A 20,879-nucleotide genomic window follows, 5' to 3' on the forward strand; every position below is an offset into this window, starting at 1 on the left:
GCTTGATCTTGCCTCTCACAGCAGGCTGTTAGCAAGGTTAGCTCTGTTTTGCCAGATTGCTGGGCCCGGGGCCCAGGCTTAAGCTGTCAGGTTGTTACCTCTGCATTTAGCATGTTTCTCTCAATAGTAGAGTGCGTTCTTGAGTTCATACGTATGTTTATGTTAGCAAGTTTTTGTCAACTTACATTCAGCCCTGTACTGGGTATGCTGTGGGTAGGGTCTGGGTGGGGGAGAGAAGAAGACATGTGGTTGGTTCCCTTGCATCATAGCGCACCTCATGGGATGGGAGAGCCTTGAACTCTCTCCCAGGTGCCCTCATGTAAAGTACATGCAGAGGAATGTTAGGGTGGCATGCTGGTACTTATATCATCCTCTAATGAATAGCTATCCCCATTCTTTAAGACTTGTGTCACACTGTTATTGTTTGATTTCACAGCATCCACCCCACTCCGCTAAAAAAGGAAAAAAGTTCCATATGGCAGATATTTTTAAAATCAAAGTGAATTGAAAAAATATTCTGTTTTTAGAATTATCCTGCACAGCAAGGGTGCAATGAGACAGGCACTCTCATATGCTGCAGATGGGCGGGCATGCAAATTGATACAATCTGTCTGGGAAGCAGTTTCCCAATAAGTGATATGGGCTTTAAGGGTTCATACCCTTTGAGCCAGTAATTTCACTTCTCTCAGGATTAGCTAAAGGAAATAATCAGAGATTTACACAAATACTTGTAGAAGGATTTTTAATGCATCATTTTTTCTTTTTCCTAGCTATTTTAATGCCAGCAACTTCATATATTACTGCTCAGACTTCAACATGCTTTTCTTTTTTTCTTTATGTTTTAGAAATTAATTTTAACACATGAACATATTCTTGAGGAAGGGAGGAGGGGGTTGGGATTAGGGTGGAGATCAAAGGGGACTTAAGCTTTGTCTGTAATGTTTTAAGTTTTTGCATGCAGCATCATTTAAAAAGCAAAATACCAGAGGCAACTTAAATGCCCAATAACATGAATTGGTTAAATAAATTACAGTACATGCATATGATAGAAAATTGTATTGCCAATAATGATGTTTTCAGAAAAAAATTAACAACCATGGAAAAATGCTTACTGTATAACGTTAAGTGAAAAATACAGGGTATAAAATTGTATCTAAAATATAATCTCAAATTTAAAAAATCATGAATGTTTATTTATTTGTTAAGAGTAGAAGGAAAGGGACTTCTCTGGTGGCACAGTGGTTAAGAATCCGCCTGCCAATGCAGGGGACACGGGTTCGAGCCCTGGTCCGGGAAGATCCCACATGCCGTGGAGCAACAAAGCCCGTGCGCCACAACTACTGAGCCTGCGCTCTAGAGCCCGTGAGCCACAACTACTGAAGCCCACCCGACTAGAGCCTGTGCTCTGCAACGAGAGGCCACTGCAATGAGAAGCCCACACACTGCAACGAAGAGTAGCCCCTGCTCGCCGCAACTAGAGAAAGCCTGTGTGTAGCAATGAAGACCCAATGCAGCCAAAAATAAATAAATAAATAAGTTAAAATTTATTTAAAATAAAAAAGAGTAGAAGGAAATATACCAAAATGCATAAATATCCCTGAGTTGAGAGACCATCAGTGATTTTTTTGTCTTCTATTCATATTTTCTGTTTTTTCCAAATTTTTTACAATAAGCATGTATTACTCTTATTTTTAAATAATTGTTTTTCTGATTCTAAATATTACCAGTCTTTTTTCATGCATATATTTTACTTTTGCAAGGTAAAATGCTTCTTTTTAGTGTACAGTTTCATTTTTCAGTATGTTGTGAATATTTAAAATGTGTACATCATTTGAAATGGCTGCATAATATTCCATCCCATGCACGTATCATAATGTACTTAACCAACCTTCTATTATAATATTAAGGTTATTTTCAGTCTTTCACTATTAAAAGGGACTTCTGTGACAAATACCCTGTGTTACCATCTTTTGTACATCTCTTTGTAATTTTGATAAGTTCCTAGAAGTAGAATGGCTGGGTCAAAAGTATACACATTTAGGAGCTTCCCTGGTGGCGCAGTGGTTAAGGATCTGCCTGCCAATGCAGGGGACACGGGTTCGAGCCCTGGTCTGGGAAGATCCCACATGCTGCGGAGCAACTAAGCCCATGCGCCACAACTACTGAGCCTGTGCTCTAGAACCCGCGAGCCACAACTACTGAGCCCATGTGCCACAACTACTGAAACCTGCGCACCTAGCCCATGTTCCGCAACAAGAGAGGCCATCACAATGAGAAGCCCACACACTGCAATGAAGAGTGGCCTCCTCTTGCCGCCACTAGAGAAAGCCCGCGCGCAGCAACGAAGACCCAATTCAGCCAAAAATAAATAAATAAATAAATTTTTTTAAAAAGTAAGCACATTTAAAATTTTGGTAGTCACTGCCATATTGCTTACTGGTAATGTATAAAAATACCTTCTCCCTATCCTTGCCAACACTGGGTATTTTTATTCTTTTTTTAAACATCTTTATTGGAGTATAATTGCTTTACAATGATGTGTTAGTTTCTGCTTTATAACAAAGTGAATCAGCTATACATATACATCTATCCCCATATCTCCTCCCTCTTGCGTCTCCCTCCCTCCCACCCTCCCTATCCCACCCCTCTGGGTGGTCACAAAGCACCGAGCTGATCTCCCCGTGTTATGCGGCTGCTTCCCACTAGCTATCTATTTTACATTTGGTAGTGTATATATGTCCATGCCACTGTCTCACTTCGTCCCAGCTTACCCTTCCCCCTCCCCATGTCCTCAAGTCCATTCTCTATGTCTGCGTCTTTATTCCTGTCCTGCCCCTAGGTTCTTCTTTTTAATACTTGTTAATATAGAAGGTGGAAATGGTATCTTTATGTTAATTTCTTTGATTATCAGTAAAGTTATATGTTTTCATTTCATATGTTTTTTAGCCATTTTTATTTCTTCTATTATGAATGTTTTTCTTTGTAATCAGCCAAAAAGCTTGAAGAAACACTTTTTTACGTGTACACAAAATAATTGCATGGCACTCAGTGGAATTTGGGGAGGATACTCTGTGATGTTGAGAGTCTAGTCTGGAAATGCCAGCCTGGCGGGGACAGTGGGCCTAGGGAACATTTGATTACTCCCATTGCTCTTGGAGAGGTGGTAAGGCTTTTGGTCTCAAATAATGGCTAGCAGTGGTGTTAACTGTCTTTACTGATCTACAGAAGCTACCAATGGTGCAGTACCCCAAGGCCAGCGACCACCCCCTCGTATCAAGAATTTCCAGATAAACAACCAGATTGTGAAGCTGAAATACTGTTATACATGCAAGATCTTCCGGCCTCCCCGGGCCTCTCATTGCAGCATCTGTGACAACTGTGTGGGTGAGTAAAACCAAAGAGATGTTGCCTGGGGAAAGGCTGAGTTGAAGAAGAGGGTCAGGGTGATTTTTCTCAGGAAAAATCAGTGGGGGTGGGAGGATAGATTTAGATAGGAAACAAGCTAGATTTTTAGTTAAGAAACTTAAGATGGGAAACAAGCTTCCGAACAATTGCAAATCAGCTGTACTTCTGTAGATCAAATCATAATTTAAATATCCTCTAGTTTAAAAAAAAAACCTCTTTGGTAAATAAAGAAATAAACTTTACCTGTTTTTCAAATCTAGATTTTCTTCTACTGGATCTGTTTCAAGTGGAACCCACCTTACGTAGGGGGAGGAGAATCCTAGTCCACTGGAGGGCAGCATCGGGGAAGGAAGGGCTAAATAAGAAGTGGTGTTCCCAGGAAGAAAAAAATTGCTAGCATTTATTGAATTCCTAATATATACTAGGCACTTGCTAAGTGCTTTCCCTTTCTCTCATTTAAGACTCATAAGAACTCCATAAGATAGGTATTATCCTCATTTTACAGATGAAGAAATAGATGAAGCACCTTTGTGTAGGTTCATATAATTAAATTAGTATGAGATGAAGCTGGAACAGCTCTGATTCCAAAACCCTCATTTGTTCTTTCTCTGCTTCTGCTGCAAGGGTGGGGGGTGTATGTGTGCATAATACAGAGATCTGTGCTTCTAGCTACATATATGTGACTTAGTTGTAATCACTGCCTAGTGTATGCTGAGCCCTGGGAAAGATCAAAAACAGGCAGTAAATACGTCTGTTGATAGGCAGATATGTGCAATTCCTTATATTATCAATAGGCATACTTCCAGCATTCTTTATATATGCCATGGAGCATGCCTGAGTACATTGCTTTCCTCTCATTAGCCAATTCTTTTTAGGTTAAGGTTGGGAAGATATATCTTACTTTATATGGTAAAAGCTATATGTAGATAGGATTTTTATAAATTGAAACTCATTTTAAATGAGCCAGGAAACTTGATATTTCAAGGAAGTGTGATGTGAAGGTTTTCAAAAAGTATTCCCTCTCCTTATTAATATTCTTAAACATAAAGAACTCATGCAAATTGATTTTTTAAAAAAGAAGCAATAACATTTCAGTAGAAATATGGACAGCAGATAAAACAGGAAATGCAATTACTTAGTTCACATGAAAAAAAGGTTCATCTCTACTAAAAAGCAAAGAAATAAAAATTAAAACAAGATCTTAAACCTAGAAATTTAGCAAGGAAAACCTGATAACGCTTAACCCTACACTGGTAGGAGTGTAAATTGGAACAAACTTTTTGGAAGGCAACCTAATAAAATTCATGAAAACCTTAAAACATGTATACCCTTTGGTGCCAGTGACTTGCCTTCTAGGGATCTAACCCAAGAAAATAATTAGAGATGTGGTAAAGATTTAGGTATGGACATATTTACCTCCAGATTATTATAGTAATGAAAAATTGAAAAGAAACTAATTGTCCATCAGTAGATAAATGGTCAAATAAATTGTGGGACATAACATACAGTGGACTTCTATGGGTAAAGCTCATACCAGAAAGCTAAATGAAATAAAATAGAAGATAGGCTACATTTATAGTGTGATCTCAGTTACACATTTAAAAAAATATAAGTATGTATAAAGAATTATGCAAGGAAGTACTCTAGAACGTTTATTGTCTATTATCTATAGGTTGTGGGGTAATAAGGGATTTTGTTTCCTTCATTAGAAAAAAATTATTTTCAAGTTTTCTACAATGAGCATGTATTACTTGTATCAATATTATCAGAAAAAAGTGTGATTTATAATATATTGATGGTAAAAATATTGAATATATCTGTATAAATCTGCATTCTTCAGTGTTTTTTATGTGGCAGGTTTGCTTAAAGTAAGGCTATATCTTCCTTCCCTTTTCTGAAAAGATATAGCCCTTTAACTAGGAGATGCACCTGTTTTTACAGCCTTATTTTTTGACTGGTACACAGCTCACTGCGCTTTAAAAATGATATATTTTATTCTTTGTGCTTTTTTCATTCATTAAAATAATACATGTTGGGCTTCCCTGGTGGCGCAGTGGTTGGGAGTCCCCCTGCCGATGCAGGGGGCACGGGTTCGTGCCCCGGTTCGGGAGGATCCCACGTGCCGCGGAGCGGCTGGGCCCGTGAGCCATGGCCGCTGAGCCTGCGCGTCCGGAGCCTGTGCTCCGCAACGGGAGAGGCCACAACAGTGAGAGGCCCGCGTACCGCAAAAAAATAAAATAATAAAATAATAATAATACATGTTCATTGTAGAAAATATGGGAAGTACAGGTATTAATAAAACTTAATCCCAAACTCACTCTCCATTTTGCTGTATTTCCTTCTAGTCTTTCTCTTGTTTGTGAAATTGGATCATACTAGAGTTTTTAGTCCTGCCTTTGTCACTTACCATTATATCCTGAGCATTTTTCTACACCTTTAATAAATGTTTTTTGAATATATTATTTTAATGACTGCATAATCCATCATATGGCTATATTCTACTTTATTTAGGTGGTCTCATATCAGTAGATATTATTCACGATCCTGTTTTATTCATTATTATAAAACTGCAATCAAAATTATTAAATTTAAAAAAATTATTAAATTTAAGGATGTGGCGAAATTGGAACCTTCATACATTGCTGGTGGGAATGTAAAATGGTGCAGCTGCTGTGGAGAACATTTTGGCAGTTCTTCAGAAAGTTAACATAGAATTATATGACCCAGCAATTCCACTCTTGGGTATATACCTATATTACCCAGTGTGCTCGGGCTGCCAACAAAATACCACAGACTGAGTAGCTTAAATAACAGAAATTGAATTTCTCATAGTGCTGGAGGTTAGAAGTCCAAAATCACAGTGCCGACTGTGTTGATTTCTGGTGAGGCTTGCAGGTGGCCACCTTCTTGCCGTGTCCTCACATGGCCTTTTCTCTGTGCTCGTGCGCTTCTGGTATCTCTTCCTTTTCTTCTTATAAGGATACCAGTTGTATTGGATTAGGGCCCCACCCTTATGACCTTATTTAACTTTAGTTACCTCCTTAGAGGCCCTGTCTACAAATGCAGTCACACTGGGGTTAGGGCTTCAATGTATGAATTTTAGGGGGACACAGTTCTGTCCATAACAATACCAAAAAAGAACTGAAAACAGGAGCTCAAACGTGCTTGTACATCAGTGTTCACATCAGCACTGTTCATGAAAGCCAAAAGATGGAGACAATCCAAGCGGTGGTTTGGGGGTGATGAAAATTTTGGGAAATAGGTAGTTGTGATGGTTGTACAACATTGTGAATGTAATTAATGCCAGTGAATTTTACACTTAAAATTGGTTAAAATGGCAAATTGTATGTTTTATATATTTTACCACAATAAAAAAATTAATAAAAAAGTATTGAACTTAAATTTCTGTGCACATCTCTATTTCCTTATGAGAAATTATTAAAAATGGATTTATTCTGCCGAAGGGGTGTGAGCATTATTAAGGCTCTTGATACATACGGGCAAATTGCTTTCCAGAAAGGTTCTCTCAATTTGTACTTCCACAAACAGTATATTAGAGTGTATGTTTTCCCGTGTTCTCACTAGCACTGAATATTATTTTTTATATTCTTATTTTGATAGACAGAAAAGTATCTTATTGTTGTATTAGTATTGCGATGAGTTAGTGAATCTGAAAACGTTTAAATATATGTTTATATGGTATTTATTAACTGTTTTGCTTTTTGACTATTTTTGAAGGAGTATTTGTATTTTGTTATTGATTTGTAAGGACTTTTCATAGACTAAGTTACAAAATTCACATACTTTCTCGGGGTTTTTTTTCCTCTTTAATTTTCTTTATAGTATTTTTAACATCTATGAAATATTGTTTAAAGTGTATGGAGTCAAATCTATTTTTCTTTGTCATCTGTGGTTTTTTTCCATTACTTTTATGCTTAGAAAGTCCTTCTCCATACAGGAGACAAATGTTCACCTATTCTTTATGGTTATTTTAAGGTTTCACTTTGTTTTTACATTTAACTCTTTAATTCATCTGGAATTAATTTTGGTAAATAGTGTGAGGGAAAAAGATCTAACCTTATTTTCAACCAAGTAACCAATTGTCTCTGAGTTGTTGATGGAATGATACTTCCTTTCTCTACTGGTTTTGAAGCACTACCATTCTCAGACAGTAAATTTTTATATATTCTGTTTCTGGGTGATTTCCATTCCATTGAGCTATGCCACACCATTCCAGGTATGTAGGTTTATAATTTTTTACTAACTGGAGTTTAAGAAAAACCACGCTACTCATTTTTCAAAAGTCCCTTGGCTATTTACACCTATTTATTCTTCCTGTGCTTAGTAGACACACTTACTAAGACTTTTCTTTGGAAAAGCAAGGTCTCTGCTGTTAACTGACAGTGAGACAGATCACTTAACCCCTCAGTGTCTCAGTTTTCTCATCTGTAAAATGGAGAAAAGAATATCTTCTTTTGCCCAACTTCCAGGACGATTGTGGGGATCAAATGAGATGGCTGTGAAAACACTGTAAAAAATAAAAACCAGTGTTTTTTTTTTAATTTATTTTGGAAGGAAATAGGTGTTTTTGGTTTTATTTATTTATTTGAATTTTATTTATTTTTTTATACAGCAGGTTCTTATTAGTCATCCATTTTATACACATCAGTGTATACAAAACCAGTGTTTTTTTACAGTTGAAATAGGCAGCGATCCTAGGGGTCTTGGACTTAGGTATTAAGTGGATGGCAGGGTTGTGCTTAGTTTTGGAGGTTTTGGCACTGGACTCTCTCTTTCTCCCACAGAGCGCTTCGACCATCACTGCCCCTGGGTGGGGAATTGTGTTGGAAAGAGGAACTACCGCTACTTCTACCTCTTCATCCTTTCTCTGTCCCTCCTCACGATCTATGTCTTTGCCTTCAACATCGTCTACGTGGCCCTCAGTGAGTATACAGGGCAGTGTATGTTGCTGGAGGGGTGGGTGGTGGGAGAAGACTTGAGGACAGCTTAGGAGAGTGGTTCCGTATCCTGGCGGGACTTTACCATTGCAAAGCCACCTTAGGACCAGTTAGAAGTGTGCACTACTATCTCCTCCTGAACAGAGCTCCAAACCTCAGCTCACATCAATTAGGATTTACCGAGTGTGTTGGTCTTCTCAGTGGCCCTCTGCTGGAGACCAGCACCATAATTACTGGTCTGTACCTAGAGTACTGGGCATTTCTGAGGTGATCCCAAAGGTTGGGGATGTATTTTTGCCTGTATGTGTCACCTCTTTTGCCTCATAAGACCTGCCCTTGTGTCAGGTGGTAGAAGGGGTTACACCAGAGAAATGTCTTTTAGTGGCTCATGGTCTACTTTGGGAGATAGAAAATATACACCTGTGTGTGTGTGTGTGCGCGTGTGCACATGCACACATACACACACATAAAACAGCCCAAGGGCAGATGGGATGAGGAGTTAAAGGAGTGGTCTTAATCCAGGCAGCTTCCTGGGGAGAGATGAGTCCTGAGCTGGATTTTGAGCAGTGAAGAGATATGGATTGATGAAGAGAGAGGATTTTTCTTGGATATTTCTGATTTCTTTCATCTGTGAATGAATTTCCCGCTCCATGGCCATAGCTGGAGGCTAGGGAAAAGGGAGGGGAGCCAGATGCTTGGCTTGTGGCCGACTCTCTAGTCCAGTGTTGGGTCCTGTATTGAGAAGGTGGACCCTTTAGTCAAGAGAGTACCAGCTTGGAGGTGTGAGTCCCTTGCCTGAATGAGGGCTTATCTCTTGCCGGCTTGTAACAAGGGATAGGGAGGGAAGAAAGTGAGTAGGCACTAGGGTATGTGTGTATTTTTTACTAAAGTTACTAATCTTTCTCTCTACTCCTCCTCCCAATTTCACAGAATCCTTGAAAATTGGCTTCCTGGAGACATTGAAAGAAACTCCTGGAACATATCCTCCCCTGGCAGGATGTCCCCGTGAAGCCCTCTTAAACTACTTTTCAGCATGCTTTCTGTCTGCAGTTCTCCACCATCTCATTTTTCAGACATCAGAGAGTGCCAACGTCTAAAATTTTTAAATGTAGCCTTAGTGGTAGCAACTAGAATGGAGGATGGCCAGGGCTTAAAGGGAGGTCTTTCCTTCAACTTTGTCTCCACTGCCTCCCTCCCAAGTCCTTCTGATCCCAGGCTCAGCCCTGCATTCTCTAGTGGGCTATACTTTGCTCTCAATAGACCTCTTGCATCACTTACTAGAAGTCCCACCTTCCTGTTACAGCTAAGCTTATTTTGTACAGAAGTTACATTTCTGAAAAGGAGATTCAGATGGGATTTCTAGAAATCACATTCTGGTTTCTTTCCCACCAGTTGTTTCATCTATAAAGTTTATTTTTTGATGTGTTTTCCATTGGCAGTGATGGCCAACGTTGTTTAGCTTTGGACCCCTCCTAAATGTCCCCTTCGAAGAGCCAATGATGAATAAACAGACAAACACCTAAATAGACTAGATCTGTTAGAGAGCTACTTGTAGTGGATAAACAGGCATCCTTTACTTTTCATGAGGGATATAGCCAGCAAGTTTAGAATTCACCCGTTGTTATGTATGGATATATATTTGTGGTATATGTTCCAAGGGGTAAAGATGGTGTGACTGGTGTCATGAGTATGGGCTGCGGCATCAAGTTCCGTGGTGTGGCTTCTTCAATATTCCTTAACCAACACCTCACTGTTCTAGAAGTACTCATTTGCTTCTTCACACTCTGGTCCGTCGTGGGACTGACTGGATTCCACACTTTCCTTGTGGCTCTCAACCAGACAACCAATGAAGATGTGAGTCAACTTTTCCTCTCCTCATTACATATTCTTCTATCAAAAGCCTATTCTCTAATTACCTGCTGGAGAACTGAGTCTCCAGGGCCTGGGAGGTTGAGGCAGGCAGAAAGCCAGGTGTGGGAGATTGTTAAACCAGGTGTGTAGAAGAAAAAGCAGACTGCTTTGTTTGGAGCTGAATGCCTGTAGGGAATTAGGAAGAAGAGATTGAATATGGTTGGGTGAGCACAAGGTCTTTAGCTGTTCATAGGTCCTTAAAAGCTAACTGGTGCCTCTGGGTTTGGAATGGAGAGGGACAGTTGCATTGAATAAGTCCTTGCTTTTAAAAAGTTACCGATTGGGACGTCCCTGGTGGCGCAGTGGTTAAGAATCCACCTGCCAATGCAGGGGACACCGGTTCGAGCCCTGGTCTGGGAAGATCCCACATGCTGCGGAGCAACGAAGCCCGTGCGCCACAACAACTGAGCCTGCGCTCTAGAGCCCGTGAGCCACAACTACTGAGCCTGCGTGCCGCAGCTACTGAAGCCTGCACGCCTAGAGCCCGTGCTCCGCAACAAGAGAAGCCACTGCAATGAGAAGCCCGCGCACCGCAACAGAGTGGCCCCTGCTCGCCGCAACTAGAGAAAGCCCGCGTGCAGCAACGAAGACCCAGTGTAGCCTAAAATAAATAAATTAATGAATTAAAAACAAAAATTTACCGATTAATCCATATTCATTGTAGAAAATCAGGAAGTACAGATGAGTAAAAAATAGCAAATAAGTCCCTGTAATTTTACCTCCTAGGCATCACCATTGTCAATGGTATGATCTATAGTCTTCTAGACTTGTCTAGACTTGTTCTCACGTTTGTTTATGTGAATATATTATGTATTTTTAAATGGAAATAATACATAACGCTCAGGTATCTGCTTTTTTACTCTATTGTGAATATTTTTCCGTGGCTATGCATGTATTTCTCTTTTTTTTTTCTGTTGTGGTAAAAGACACATAAAATGCACCATCTTTTTTTTTTTTTTGGCTGCGCTGAGTCTTCGTTGCTGCGCACAGGCTTTCTCTAGTTGCGGTGAGCAGGGGCTGCTCTTCGTTGCAGTGCGTGGGCTTCTCATTGCGGTGGCTTCTCTTATTGCGGAGCACGGGCACTAGGCGCGTGGGCTCAGTATCTGTGGCACAGGGGCTTAGTTGCTTCGTGGCATGTGGGATCTTCCTGGACCAGGGCTCGAACCCGTGTCCCCTGCAGTGGCAGGCGGATTCTTAACCACTGGACCACCAGGGAAGTCCTTAAAATGTACCATCTTAAACCATTTTTTAAGTTTACAATTCAGTGGTATTAGTACATTCACATTGTTGTGCAACCATCACCACCATCCATCTCCAGAACTTTTTCATCTTCCTGTGCTGCATGTATTTCTTCAACATAATGTTTAAGCCTTGGCTTTTATCTTGCAGATCAAAGGCTCATGGACAGGGAAGAATCGTGTCCAGAATCCCTATAGCCATGGCAATATTGTGAAGAACTGCTGTGAAGTGCTGTGTGGCCCCTTGCCCCCCAGGTACTCAGAGGACTAGAAGATCCTGGAACTCTTGGGACAAGCAGTTTGACCTGATCCTGTCACCTGGTGTGATGCATTCTTCTGAACATGGCCTCTTCGTGTCAAAAGAGGTCTTCCCAGGGATTGTCCCTTGGTGCCATATCTACATGGACCATAGGCCATGGGCTGGTTGTTTTGAAGGGATGACCTTTCATTCTTATTTTATCTGTTTGTTCCCTTGTTAATGTGGTATTCCCTGGTTTGTGGAAGAAAAAGTGAATGGAAGGTAGGAGATGTGTGCTAGGATCAGACTAGACTGCCAAAGGGCAGGTTTATATTTTCCAGCACACACAGGAAGATTCAGTGGGGTGGGTGGGTGGAGAGGTGGATGCAAAGTGCTTTGTTAACTCTCCTGTCTCCTTCAGTGTGCTGGATCGAAGGGGTATTTTGCCACTGGAGGAAAGTGGAAGTCGACCTCCCAGTACTCAAGAGGCCAGTACCAGCCTCTTGCCTCAGAGCCCAGTAAGTGTTCCTGACTTTTTAAGGCTTTTAGACTTTAAGACTGAGTTGGGGGTAGAGGGTGTAGACTAAATTTACACCTTAGAGATATAATTAGGCAATTTTGTGTCCAGTCACTCCAGCTTCCGTCTCTGCTTCTGCCCTGACATTGCCTTAAGATCTTTGTGCCCTTGACATAGATTGAGATCTAGTCATTTCTTCAACATTCTGTGCCAGCCAGTGTGCTAGGTGCTAGGGATACACCAGTGAACAAGTCACATAATGCGTCTGCTCTTATGGAGCTCATTGTCTAGTGGGGATGAGAGAAAACAGGTTATTAGTCCGTGTAGTGAAAAGTGCCTTGATGAGGGAAGCATAAAATGCTATAGGAGCAATGACAGGGGTCAGGAGGGTGGGTTGGAGTTAGTGGTGTGGTTACCTTGGTAGAAGGAGGCTTCCTCACTGGAATATGCAGATGTGGAAACTCTCCGAGCTATACTGATCACATATGCTTTAATAAAGTATGTTCCTAAAATTATTAGTTGAACTTTCTTTTTTTTGTAATAGCTCTGTTGAGATATAATTCAGATACCATAAAATACCTGTTTAAAATGTAGGATTCACTGGTTTGTAATATGTTCACAGAACTGTGCTATCATCACAACAATCCATTTTAAAACATTTTCATTGCCCCCCCAAAAAACCCCTGTACCCATTAGCAGTCATTCTCCCTTTCCCCCCAGTTCCCTCAGCCCCATCCCTAGGGAACTATTAATCTACTTTCTTTTGCTGTAGGCTTCTTCTGTACATTTCATAAAAATAGAATCATATTATATGTGGTCTTTTGTGACTGGCTTCTTTGATTTAGCCTTGTATTTTCAAGGTTCATCTATGTTGTAGCATGTAGCAGTACTTCTTTCCTTTATACGGTTGAATAATATTCTGTTATATAGATAGACTACATTTTATTTATCCATTCATCAATTGGTAGACATTTAGGTTGTTTCCACCTTTTGGTTATTATGAATAATGCTGTAATGAACATGTGTATGCAAGTTTTTTTTTTTTTGACACAACTCAATTCAGATTTTTTTTAGCAGATATTCATTTTTAATTATTTATTTATTTTTGGCTGTGTTGGGTCTTCGTTTCTGTGCGAGGGCTTTCTCCAGTTGTGGCAAGCGGGGGCCACTCTTCATCGCGGTGCGCGGGCCTCTCACTATCGTGGCCACTCTTGTTGCGGAGCACAGGCTCCAGACGCACAGGCTCAGTGGCCATGGCTCACAGGCCCAGCCGCTCCGCGGCATGTGGGATCTTCCCGGACCGGGGCACGAACCCATGTCCCCTGCATCGGCAGGCGGACTCTCAACCATTGCGCCACCAGGGAAGCCGAGTTGGTTTTTTTGTATATTGATTCTGTATCCTGAAACCTTGCTAAACTTCTTTTATTAGTTCTAATAGATTTTTAGTAGACTTGAACGTTCTTTTAAAATCAAATTCTCCTGGAATTCCCTGGCGGTCCAGTGGTGAGGACTTAGCACTTTCACTGCCATGGGCCGGGGTTCAATCCCTGGTTGGGGAACTAAGATCCCACAAGCCACGCAGCGCGGCCAAAAAAAAGAAATCGAATCCTACTCTTAGATGAATGCTATTTGTAAGTTAGATAATTGTTCTCTACTTTGCCTTTCTTAAATTTTTAATTTTCTTTTTTGAAGTATAGCAAACTCATGTTTATATATCATTATCATCATTTTGAATATTGTTTTTCTGATGAGTCTGATCTTAAATCATTACAGTACAGGTTAGTGATTCTCAGTTGAATGTGGGGAAGGGTGGTATTTTAGAATCACTCAGGAGGCATTTTCAAACCAGATATACCATCTGAAGATTCTACCACCCCACCCTCTTTGGTTTAGAATCACTGTTCTAGGGAGGTATGTGTTAGGGCCGAAAGAAGATTGAGAACCACCATGTCAGGCCTTGTTAGACAAATATGTTATAACATTGTGTTGTGAAGGAGGGAAGGTGGTCTGTGTAATTATTTGTGATCCCTTTTATTATTATCATGCATAGTAATAGAAATATCTGTCCACAACAGACAGTTAAGAATAGAACTCAAATAAACTTCAATTGCCTTCTGCTGAGAAGACGACAGTCTAGTCTTGGTTCTGAGTTTGGTGTTGGTGGCGGCATATCTGTAGCGTCAGTGTGGTTGATGGGTTCAGAGGAAGAGTTCAGTGTCTATGGGTTATCTCCATTTGTATTTTGAGGGAGAGCTTTGTATTGAATTTGATATCTTTTCCTTCTCAGGCTCCAACAGACCATCTAAGCTCCGATGAGATGCCGGAGGACACCAGCACTCCTGAAGAGATGCCACCCCCAGAGCCCCCAGAGCCCTCACAGGAGGCCACTGAAGCTGAGAAGTAGCCTATCTATGAAAGAGACTTTTGTTGTGTCTGATTAGGGCTGTGAGAGATTTAATGGGAGAAGATAACCTGAGACAGAGAGCAAGTAAGCTGTTCCTATTACTGTTTTTCTTTGGTCTTTATTCACCCAGTTGTAAACTGGCATTTTCTTGCTGCAAGCTTTTTTAAATTTCTGGACTCCAAGCAGTTGCAGAAGATGTCAGTCACCTCTGGTAACTGGACAAATGGGTCCCTTGGGCCCTGGCACTGGTTTTCCATGGCCTCAGCCACAGAGGCCCCTTGGACTCCCCTCTCTTCCCAGATCCCAGCTCTCCTGCTTGGGGTCACTGGCCCAATTCTGGGGTAAAGGTTCCTGAGACTGACTCAGATCCTCTCAAGCTGCTGTGCATCATGAGTCCAGGGGCAGTCACAGAGAACTCTGGCCAGGGAATTCTAACTGGATTCTTGAGGCCTTCAGAATGGAGGGGGATGGAGAGTGGGCTTGGAAGATTCTCCTGGCTACAAAGTGCCAACATTGCCAGCAAATCCTTTCAGGAATGGGGTAGGCAGTTTCCACTTGTATTTATTCGTGCAGCTTCTCCTTTGTCCCCTGTCCACTCTCTAACACCCAAGCCCCACGCTTTTCCAGTGAGATATATGTAAGTAATTGCAGTATAGATAACAATTCACATTTCTCGTAGACTACCCAGAAACTTTTTAATACCTGTGCCGTTCTCAATAAGAACTTATGAGATGCCAACGGCACGGCCCCTCGCACTCTCTGTCTCATGTCTCTTCCTCTCTCATTAGCCCCTTTTAATTTGTTTTCCTTTTGACTCTTGTTCCCGTTGGGAGCAGGAACGGCAGTAATAAAAGTCTGCACTTTGGTGGTTCCTTTTCCTCAGAGGAAGCCCGAGTGCTCACTTAAACACTACCCCCTCAGACTCCCTGTGTGAGGCCTGCAGAGGCCCTGTATGCACAAATGGGGAAACTAAGGCACAGAGAGGCTCTCCTCTCCTCTCCCCCTATGTCCCCTCAAAAAAGAAAAAAAAAAGAAAAAAAAGGATAACCAGTACTTCCATTAGGCCTCGGCTGAGTGAGGAGGGAAAGCCCCGCACTGCTGCCCTCCTGGGGGACCCACTCCAAGGCCTTGGCCCACCGCGGGCTTGGTAACCACACCGGGGGCTTCCTCCAGGCCCCGCTCTTCCAGCACTTCCACCGGCAGAGTCCCAGAGCCGCTTCACCCTGGGGGTGGGCTGTGGCCCCCAGTCAGCTCTACTCAGGACCTGCTCTATTTCAGGGAAGAAGATTTATGTATTATATGTGGCTATATTTCCTAGAGCACCTGTGTTTTTCTAAGCCAGGGTCCTGTCTGGATGACTTCCGGGGAGGGGGGGAGTGTAAAGCAGAACTTTTAATCTATTTGAAGGCGATTAAACTGTGTCTAATGCAAGCTGCCTGCCTCCTCCTTCCCCCTTCCATTTCAAGAACCACCATGGGGGTGTGGATATCTTTGGGGGGTGGGGTGGGGGTGGGGGTTGAAGGGGGTGCTTGTTACTACACATACTTCCATTTTCCAGGGGGCCCTTGGGTTGGAGAGGTAGCTCCCAAACTCTCCATTGACCTATACTACATTCTGGGTTGAAGTTTACCGTATTCTTGACTATGAAAAGAGGCCTTTCAAGGCCATGAACAGTGTTAGAAAGATTGGGAGGGTCAGGGGTTATATTAAATTAAGAGAACAAGTTCTTTAATAGGATATTGTTTTTATGCAGATGGATGCTGTTAATTGCAGATGAGTCTTGGTTATTAAAGCAGGCTCCTCAGGGCCTCCCCTTGGAAATATTTTGTTAGTGATCTTTTACAAGTGATGGTATATATTTCTTTTTAAATGGTCTGTAATCAAGATCCCTTACCAGTTCTTGTCTCGCTCTTCCCAGTTAATCAGAAGTAATGAAAAAAAAAAAAAAGAAGTAATGAAATTCGGCCGCTCCTAGCTTTTTCTCTATGTCTTCCTATTTTCTTGTAGCAGGATTTGAGTTTAGCAATCCTTAGAGAGACAGAGAGACAGACTGGGACTCTGACTGACTCAGATTCCGGTCCTATCTGCCTCTACTTTCTCATTCTTTTTCTGGCTCTCTCAGTTTTGTCCTTGTAGTTAGATTTTAGTTAGTTCAAAATAAGGCCAAGCCTGGAGAGTTGGGAAGATACTAGGTTTTTCCAGTTAACCTGCCACTCAGATGAACCCATTTTTAGTCAGTTCTCAACCCATCCTGTCTTAGCCCATCTCCTCTCTCCTCCCTCAACTTACCTCAGCCACTCTTCTGTTGACCCTTGTGTGAGTTAGAGAAGCTTTCTTTTTCTGAGGTCAAGGGTCAGAATGGAAACCCCTTATCATTAGTGTGAAATGATCTTTTTTTTTAAAAGCTTCTGCTTTTCCCTACTCCCTACCCTTGTTCTTTTCCTATATAAATCTTCTGCATTGAAGACCTTGGCCTGAAGATCTGTCCCGTTCATACCATGCACCGGCTGGGACTGTTCCTAGTCTGAGTTCTGATCAGAGGGGAGATTGAAGAATTGGTCCCTCCCAGGGGAATAGGCTTTAAATTGTTTGCTCTTTTCAATGGCTGACATTCTTTCCACCTCTCCCCTTCCTCCCCATTCCTTAAGTTTCCTATGCACCCCACTTCCCCAGACCAGGGTGGTTGGCACGGATCCAAAACCTCTGGGGGTTGGTGGAATTTGGCTCTTTGAGGCCTCTTTTTTTTCTTTCATGTCCCTTTGGCCCTGGGGCCCTGCTTGCCACAGTGGAGAACACCATCTCCCCCTTTGCTTTTTTCACCAGTGGCGGCAGTGGGTTCTAATTCTATAGCAGCTAAACTCCATTCTTCCTGCCCTGCCCTTCCTGCGTTTACCCTTAAGGCCCCTTTTCCTACTGACCAAATCTCTTTACCTTGTTGGGGGAAAAAGAAGTATTTTGTTTTTAAATCTATTTTCTAACTTAAATGCAATTTAATATGTAAATCTCTGCACTTTTGTGTGAGCCTACAAATGTGTATGTGTGCTGGGTTTTTCACTCTGGTGTTTCGTAATAAAGAAATCCTTCTTTTCGGGGGGAAGCCAATTAATGAAGGAGATTTGAATGGTTTTAGAAATACAGGGATGTCTGTTTCTTTGTGCTTCTGCCTCATTTCTTTACTTGTGCCTAGCGTGCGTGATCAGACCCCTCCCCCACCTTTTGACCCCCTTCTTTTGAGAGGGCCTTCAGCCTAGTGGGGCAGAGAGAGGGACCTGAACTGTGTGTCTGGTGCCCCTCTGAGACCACTTGGATTGGCTCAAGTGGTAACCTAGCAACCTAGCCCTCCTCCCTCTCCCCATAGCCTAGGCCCGTTAGTCCTTTTCTTCTAGCTCAGTTCATTTTGTACCCCTTTAGGCTTGGGGCCAGGCTAGGGAAAATCACCAAGGGATCACAGTAAATTTTTTTTTAATGATAATTTGCTCTTGTGCCTTGGTGATACTAAAGAAGACCAGTACTTCCAATAATTCAAAGAGCATTTGTGTCAGTTTTGAGAATACATTCTAGGAATTGCTTGCTGTTCTTGAGCAGGGCGTTTTAGAAACTGTATCAAAGGCTAGAACTGCAAATATCGTTAGTTTTAAAGGATGCAAGCCCAACTCACAAAAAAGGGAGTCATTGTGGATTTCATGTTTTGGATAAATATGAAAGGGGAATGGGAACTAACATATTTTTATAGTTTTAATATCATACACTGAATTTCCAGTAATGCAACAATTGTGTAAATTGAGTGAAGATGGTACTTTATTTTACAGAAGTTTACCAAGAGTTGTGATCTTTGAAAATCATGTCGCCAGTAGCAATGCCATTCATGGATTTTTAAGTTGCCAATACTTAGTCTTCCTCTGTAGCAGCTGCATTCGCAGTGAATCTACATATATAAGTGGAAGCATCTGACTGTTAATCTTTTAGTGTAGTCTTGTGCAGGCATTTGTGTACTGAAATATCTATTATCTGATTATAAATGACTTTCCTTTTATTTCTCCTTTATACTATAGTTAGTGTATTATATTGCTATTCTGGAAATTACGTGTATAAGCAGTTTATATTAACTATGAGATTCATTTCAGGGTGGCGAAGGGTACGCTGCAAAATATTGTATATACCAACGGAGGGCTGGGGCTGATAGGGTTGAGAACTGTTGGACTAGATTATCTCAAAGGTCCCTTTCTACCTCTAAATATTTGGAAAATTTAGAAAATCAACAAACACCGCCCCATCCCCTTATACCTTTAACGTGCTTTTTAAATTTTAAAAGTAACACATGTTCATCAAATTTAAAAGTAGCACATGTTGAAAATTTTGAAAGTACAGGAAAGTAAGAAGATTGAAAAATCACTCATAAACACATCACCAAATATAATAATCACTGTTTATGTTTTGGTGTATTTCTTTGTGGTCTTTTTTCTGTACATATATATTTTTGAACATAACTGGAATTCAACTATAAATATAGTTTTGTAATCTTGCTTTTTTTACTTAGCGTTTTCCATATCATTAGAAATTATTTGAAAATACTTCTTAATGACTCCATAATACGTGCATAACCTTTTCCCTATTGTCAGACATTTAGGTGTCTCCAATTTTTCATTATTATGAATATTGCTGTGATGAACTTCCTGATATATGGGCATATCTTATTTCCTTAGGATAGATTCCTAGAGGTGGAATTACTGAGTCAAAGGGAGCGCTCTTTTAAAGGCTCTTGATAAATATGGCCAAATTGCTTTACAGAAAGGCTGTTCCAGTTTGTCCTACCAGCTTTGTATCAGGGAGCCTCCTTCAACACACCTCAGTTAAACATTTGGTAATTTAGTAGCTAGCTGTAAACTGGTATCTTGACGCCTTCATTTCTTAATTTCTATTTCTTCTGTTAATAATGAGGTTAAACATTTTCCACACCTCCCCCTGCTTTATGTTTCTTGCTTTTTGTATTCTGCGAATTGGCCTTCCAAGTCCTTTATCTTTCTTCTGGTATTAGGGGGTTTTCTACTCAATTAATAATGAAAGCTTGGAGCTCACCCTCCACCATGGGCCAGGAAGTGAAGGGGCCTTGATTTAGAAGTTGTTTTACAACTCTGGAGCATGGCATAGAATTACCTCCCTAAAGTTCCATGTCCCTTCGCTCTCTTCAAGCTCCCCTCCCACTGCCTTTTCTGCCAGCCACTGCCCATCTTCAGCTTCTGACTGTTCCAACTTGGCCAAGTGGGTGATAGTTTTGTGCCCCAAATTAGAGACATGATTGTCATAAAACCTGGCCTCTGTCCATGACACCCCTGAAAGGAAAACACTGATCATGTAGAGTCCACGTTGCTTGTGCTCACTCTTGCTGCCTCTCTCTCTCATCAGAAAATTAAGTACTGTGACTTATCTAAGGTCACATGGACAGTTACTGGTAAAGCAGAGACCAGAATCCAGATGTCCTCACTCCCAGTCCAGAGAGTTTTCTGGCATAACCCCCTGCCCCTCAGTCGAGCAGGTGTAGACAGAGAAAGGAGTTTGAATAATTCCAAGTGTCACTTGAATGAAATGAGCCTTTCCTTCATTTAACATTCAATAAATACTTGTTGAAAACTGACCATGTGCTAGGGTTAACTTTAGGAGAAATGGCATTGCTGACCCCATTCTCTTGTGAGTTGAGAAACAGCAATAATTTTAGGATTTTTTTGCCATTTTGGATGAATTTTACCAATGATCTCTCCCTTTTGGGCATGCAGAGGGCTGACTATATATAGTCAGACTGATATGGGGGTAGTTGTTGGGTTTTTGTTTTGGACTTAAATCTCTTAAATCTCTCTGCAGACCCCTGCACTTAGATTGAACTGGTGGTGGGGTTTCTTTAGCACAGAAAGTCAGGAAGTTGCCTTGCCGAGTTCCCACAGTCAAATCGCCTGTCCCTTTGTGAGGGCCATTGCCCTGGGCTCTCTCTGACGCTATCCCTGGCAGGTCCCAGAGGCAATGGTATACAAATGCTGTATTGGTAACTGTGAAGTTCTAGGAAAAGGTGAAGCCTACATATCAAGTGCTATAGAATTCCGTTTATTTAGGACCTTCCTGGAGGAGGAATGTTGGCTGGGTCTAGAGGAGAGGCAGTTCCTTCCCACTTGATTGTGTTGTTGGCTGAATAATATAGAATGTGGCCCACGTTGTATGA

The 20,879-nt window shown here is 41.4% G+C and overlaps 1 protein-coding gene across 5 annotated transcripts in view; it reads left to right on the forward strand.

Moving 5' to 3' along the window:
• The window catches only part of ZDHHC9 (zinc finger DHHC-type palmitoyltransferase 9), a 32,145-nt gene extending 16,043 nt beyond the window's left edge, over window positions 1-16,102 (forward strand). For all 5 annotated transcript variants that reach the window (XM_067723943.1, XM_067723942.1, XM_067723946.1 and 2 more), the window contains 7 exons: window positions 3,226-3,384; window positions 8,211-8,348; window positions 9,294-9,340; window positions 10,113-10,217; window positions 11,664-11,767; window positions 12,172-12,268; window positions 14,555-16,102. In XM_067723943.1, coding sequence (XP_067580044.1) covers window positions 3,226-3,384; window positions 8,211-8,348; window positions 9,294-9,340; window positions 10,113-10,217; window positions 11,664-11,767; window positions 12,172-12,268; window positions 14,555-14,671 — 767 coding nt within the window. In that variant the 3' untranslated portion in view covers window positions 14,672-16,102. The remainder of the gene's footprint in view (window positions 1-3,225; window positions 3,385-8,210; window positions 8,349-9,293; window positions 9,341-10,112; window positions 10,218-11,663; window positions 11,768-12,171; window positions 12,269-14,554) is intronic.
• Window positions 16,103-20,879: the final 4,777 nt, after the last annotated feature.

The sequence above is a fragment of the Pseudorca crassidens genome, chromosome X, assembly GCF_039906515.1.
Source record: "Pseudorca crassidens isolate mPseCra1 chromosome X, mPseCra1.hap1, whole genome shotgun sequence".
In the NCBI taxonomy this organism is placed as follows: domain Eukaryota; kingdom Metazoa; phylum Chordata; class Mammalia; order Artiodactyla; family Delphinidae; genus Pseudorca; species Pseudorca crassidens.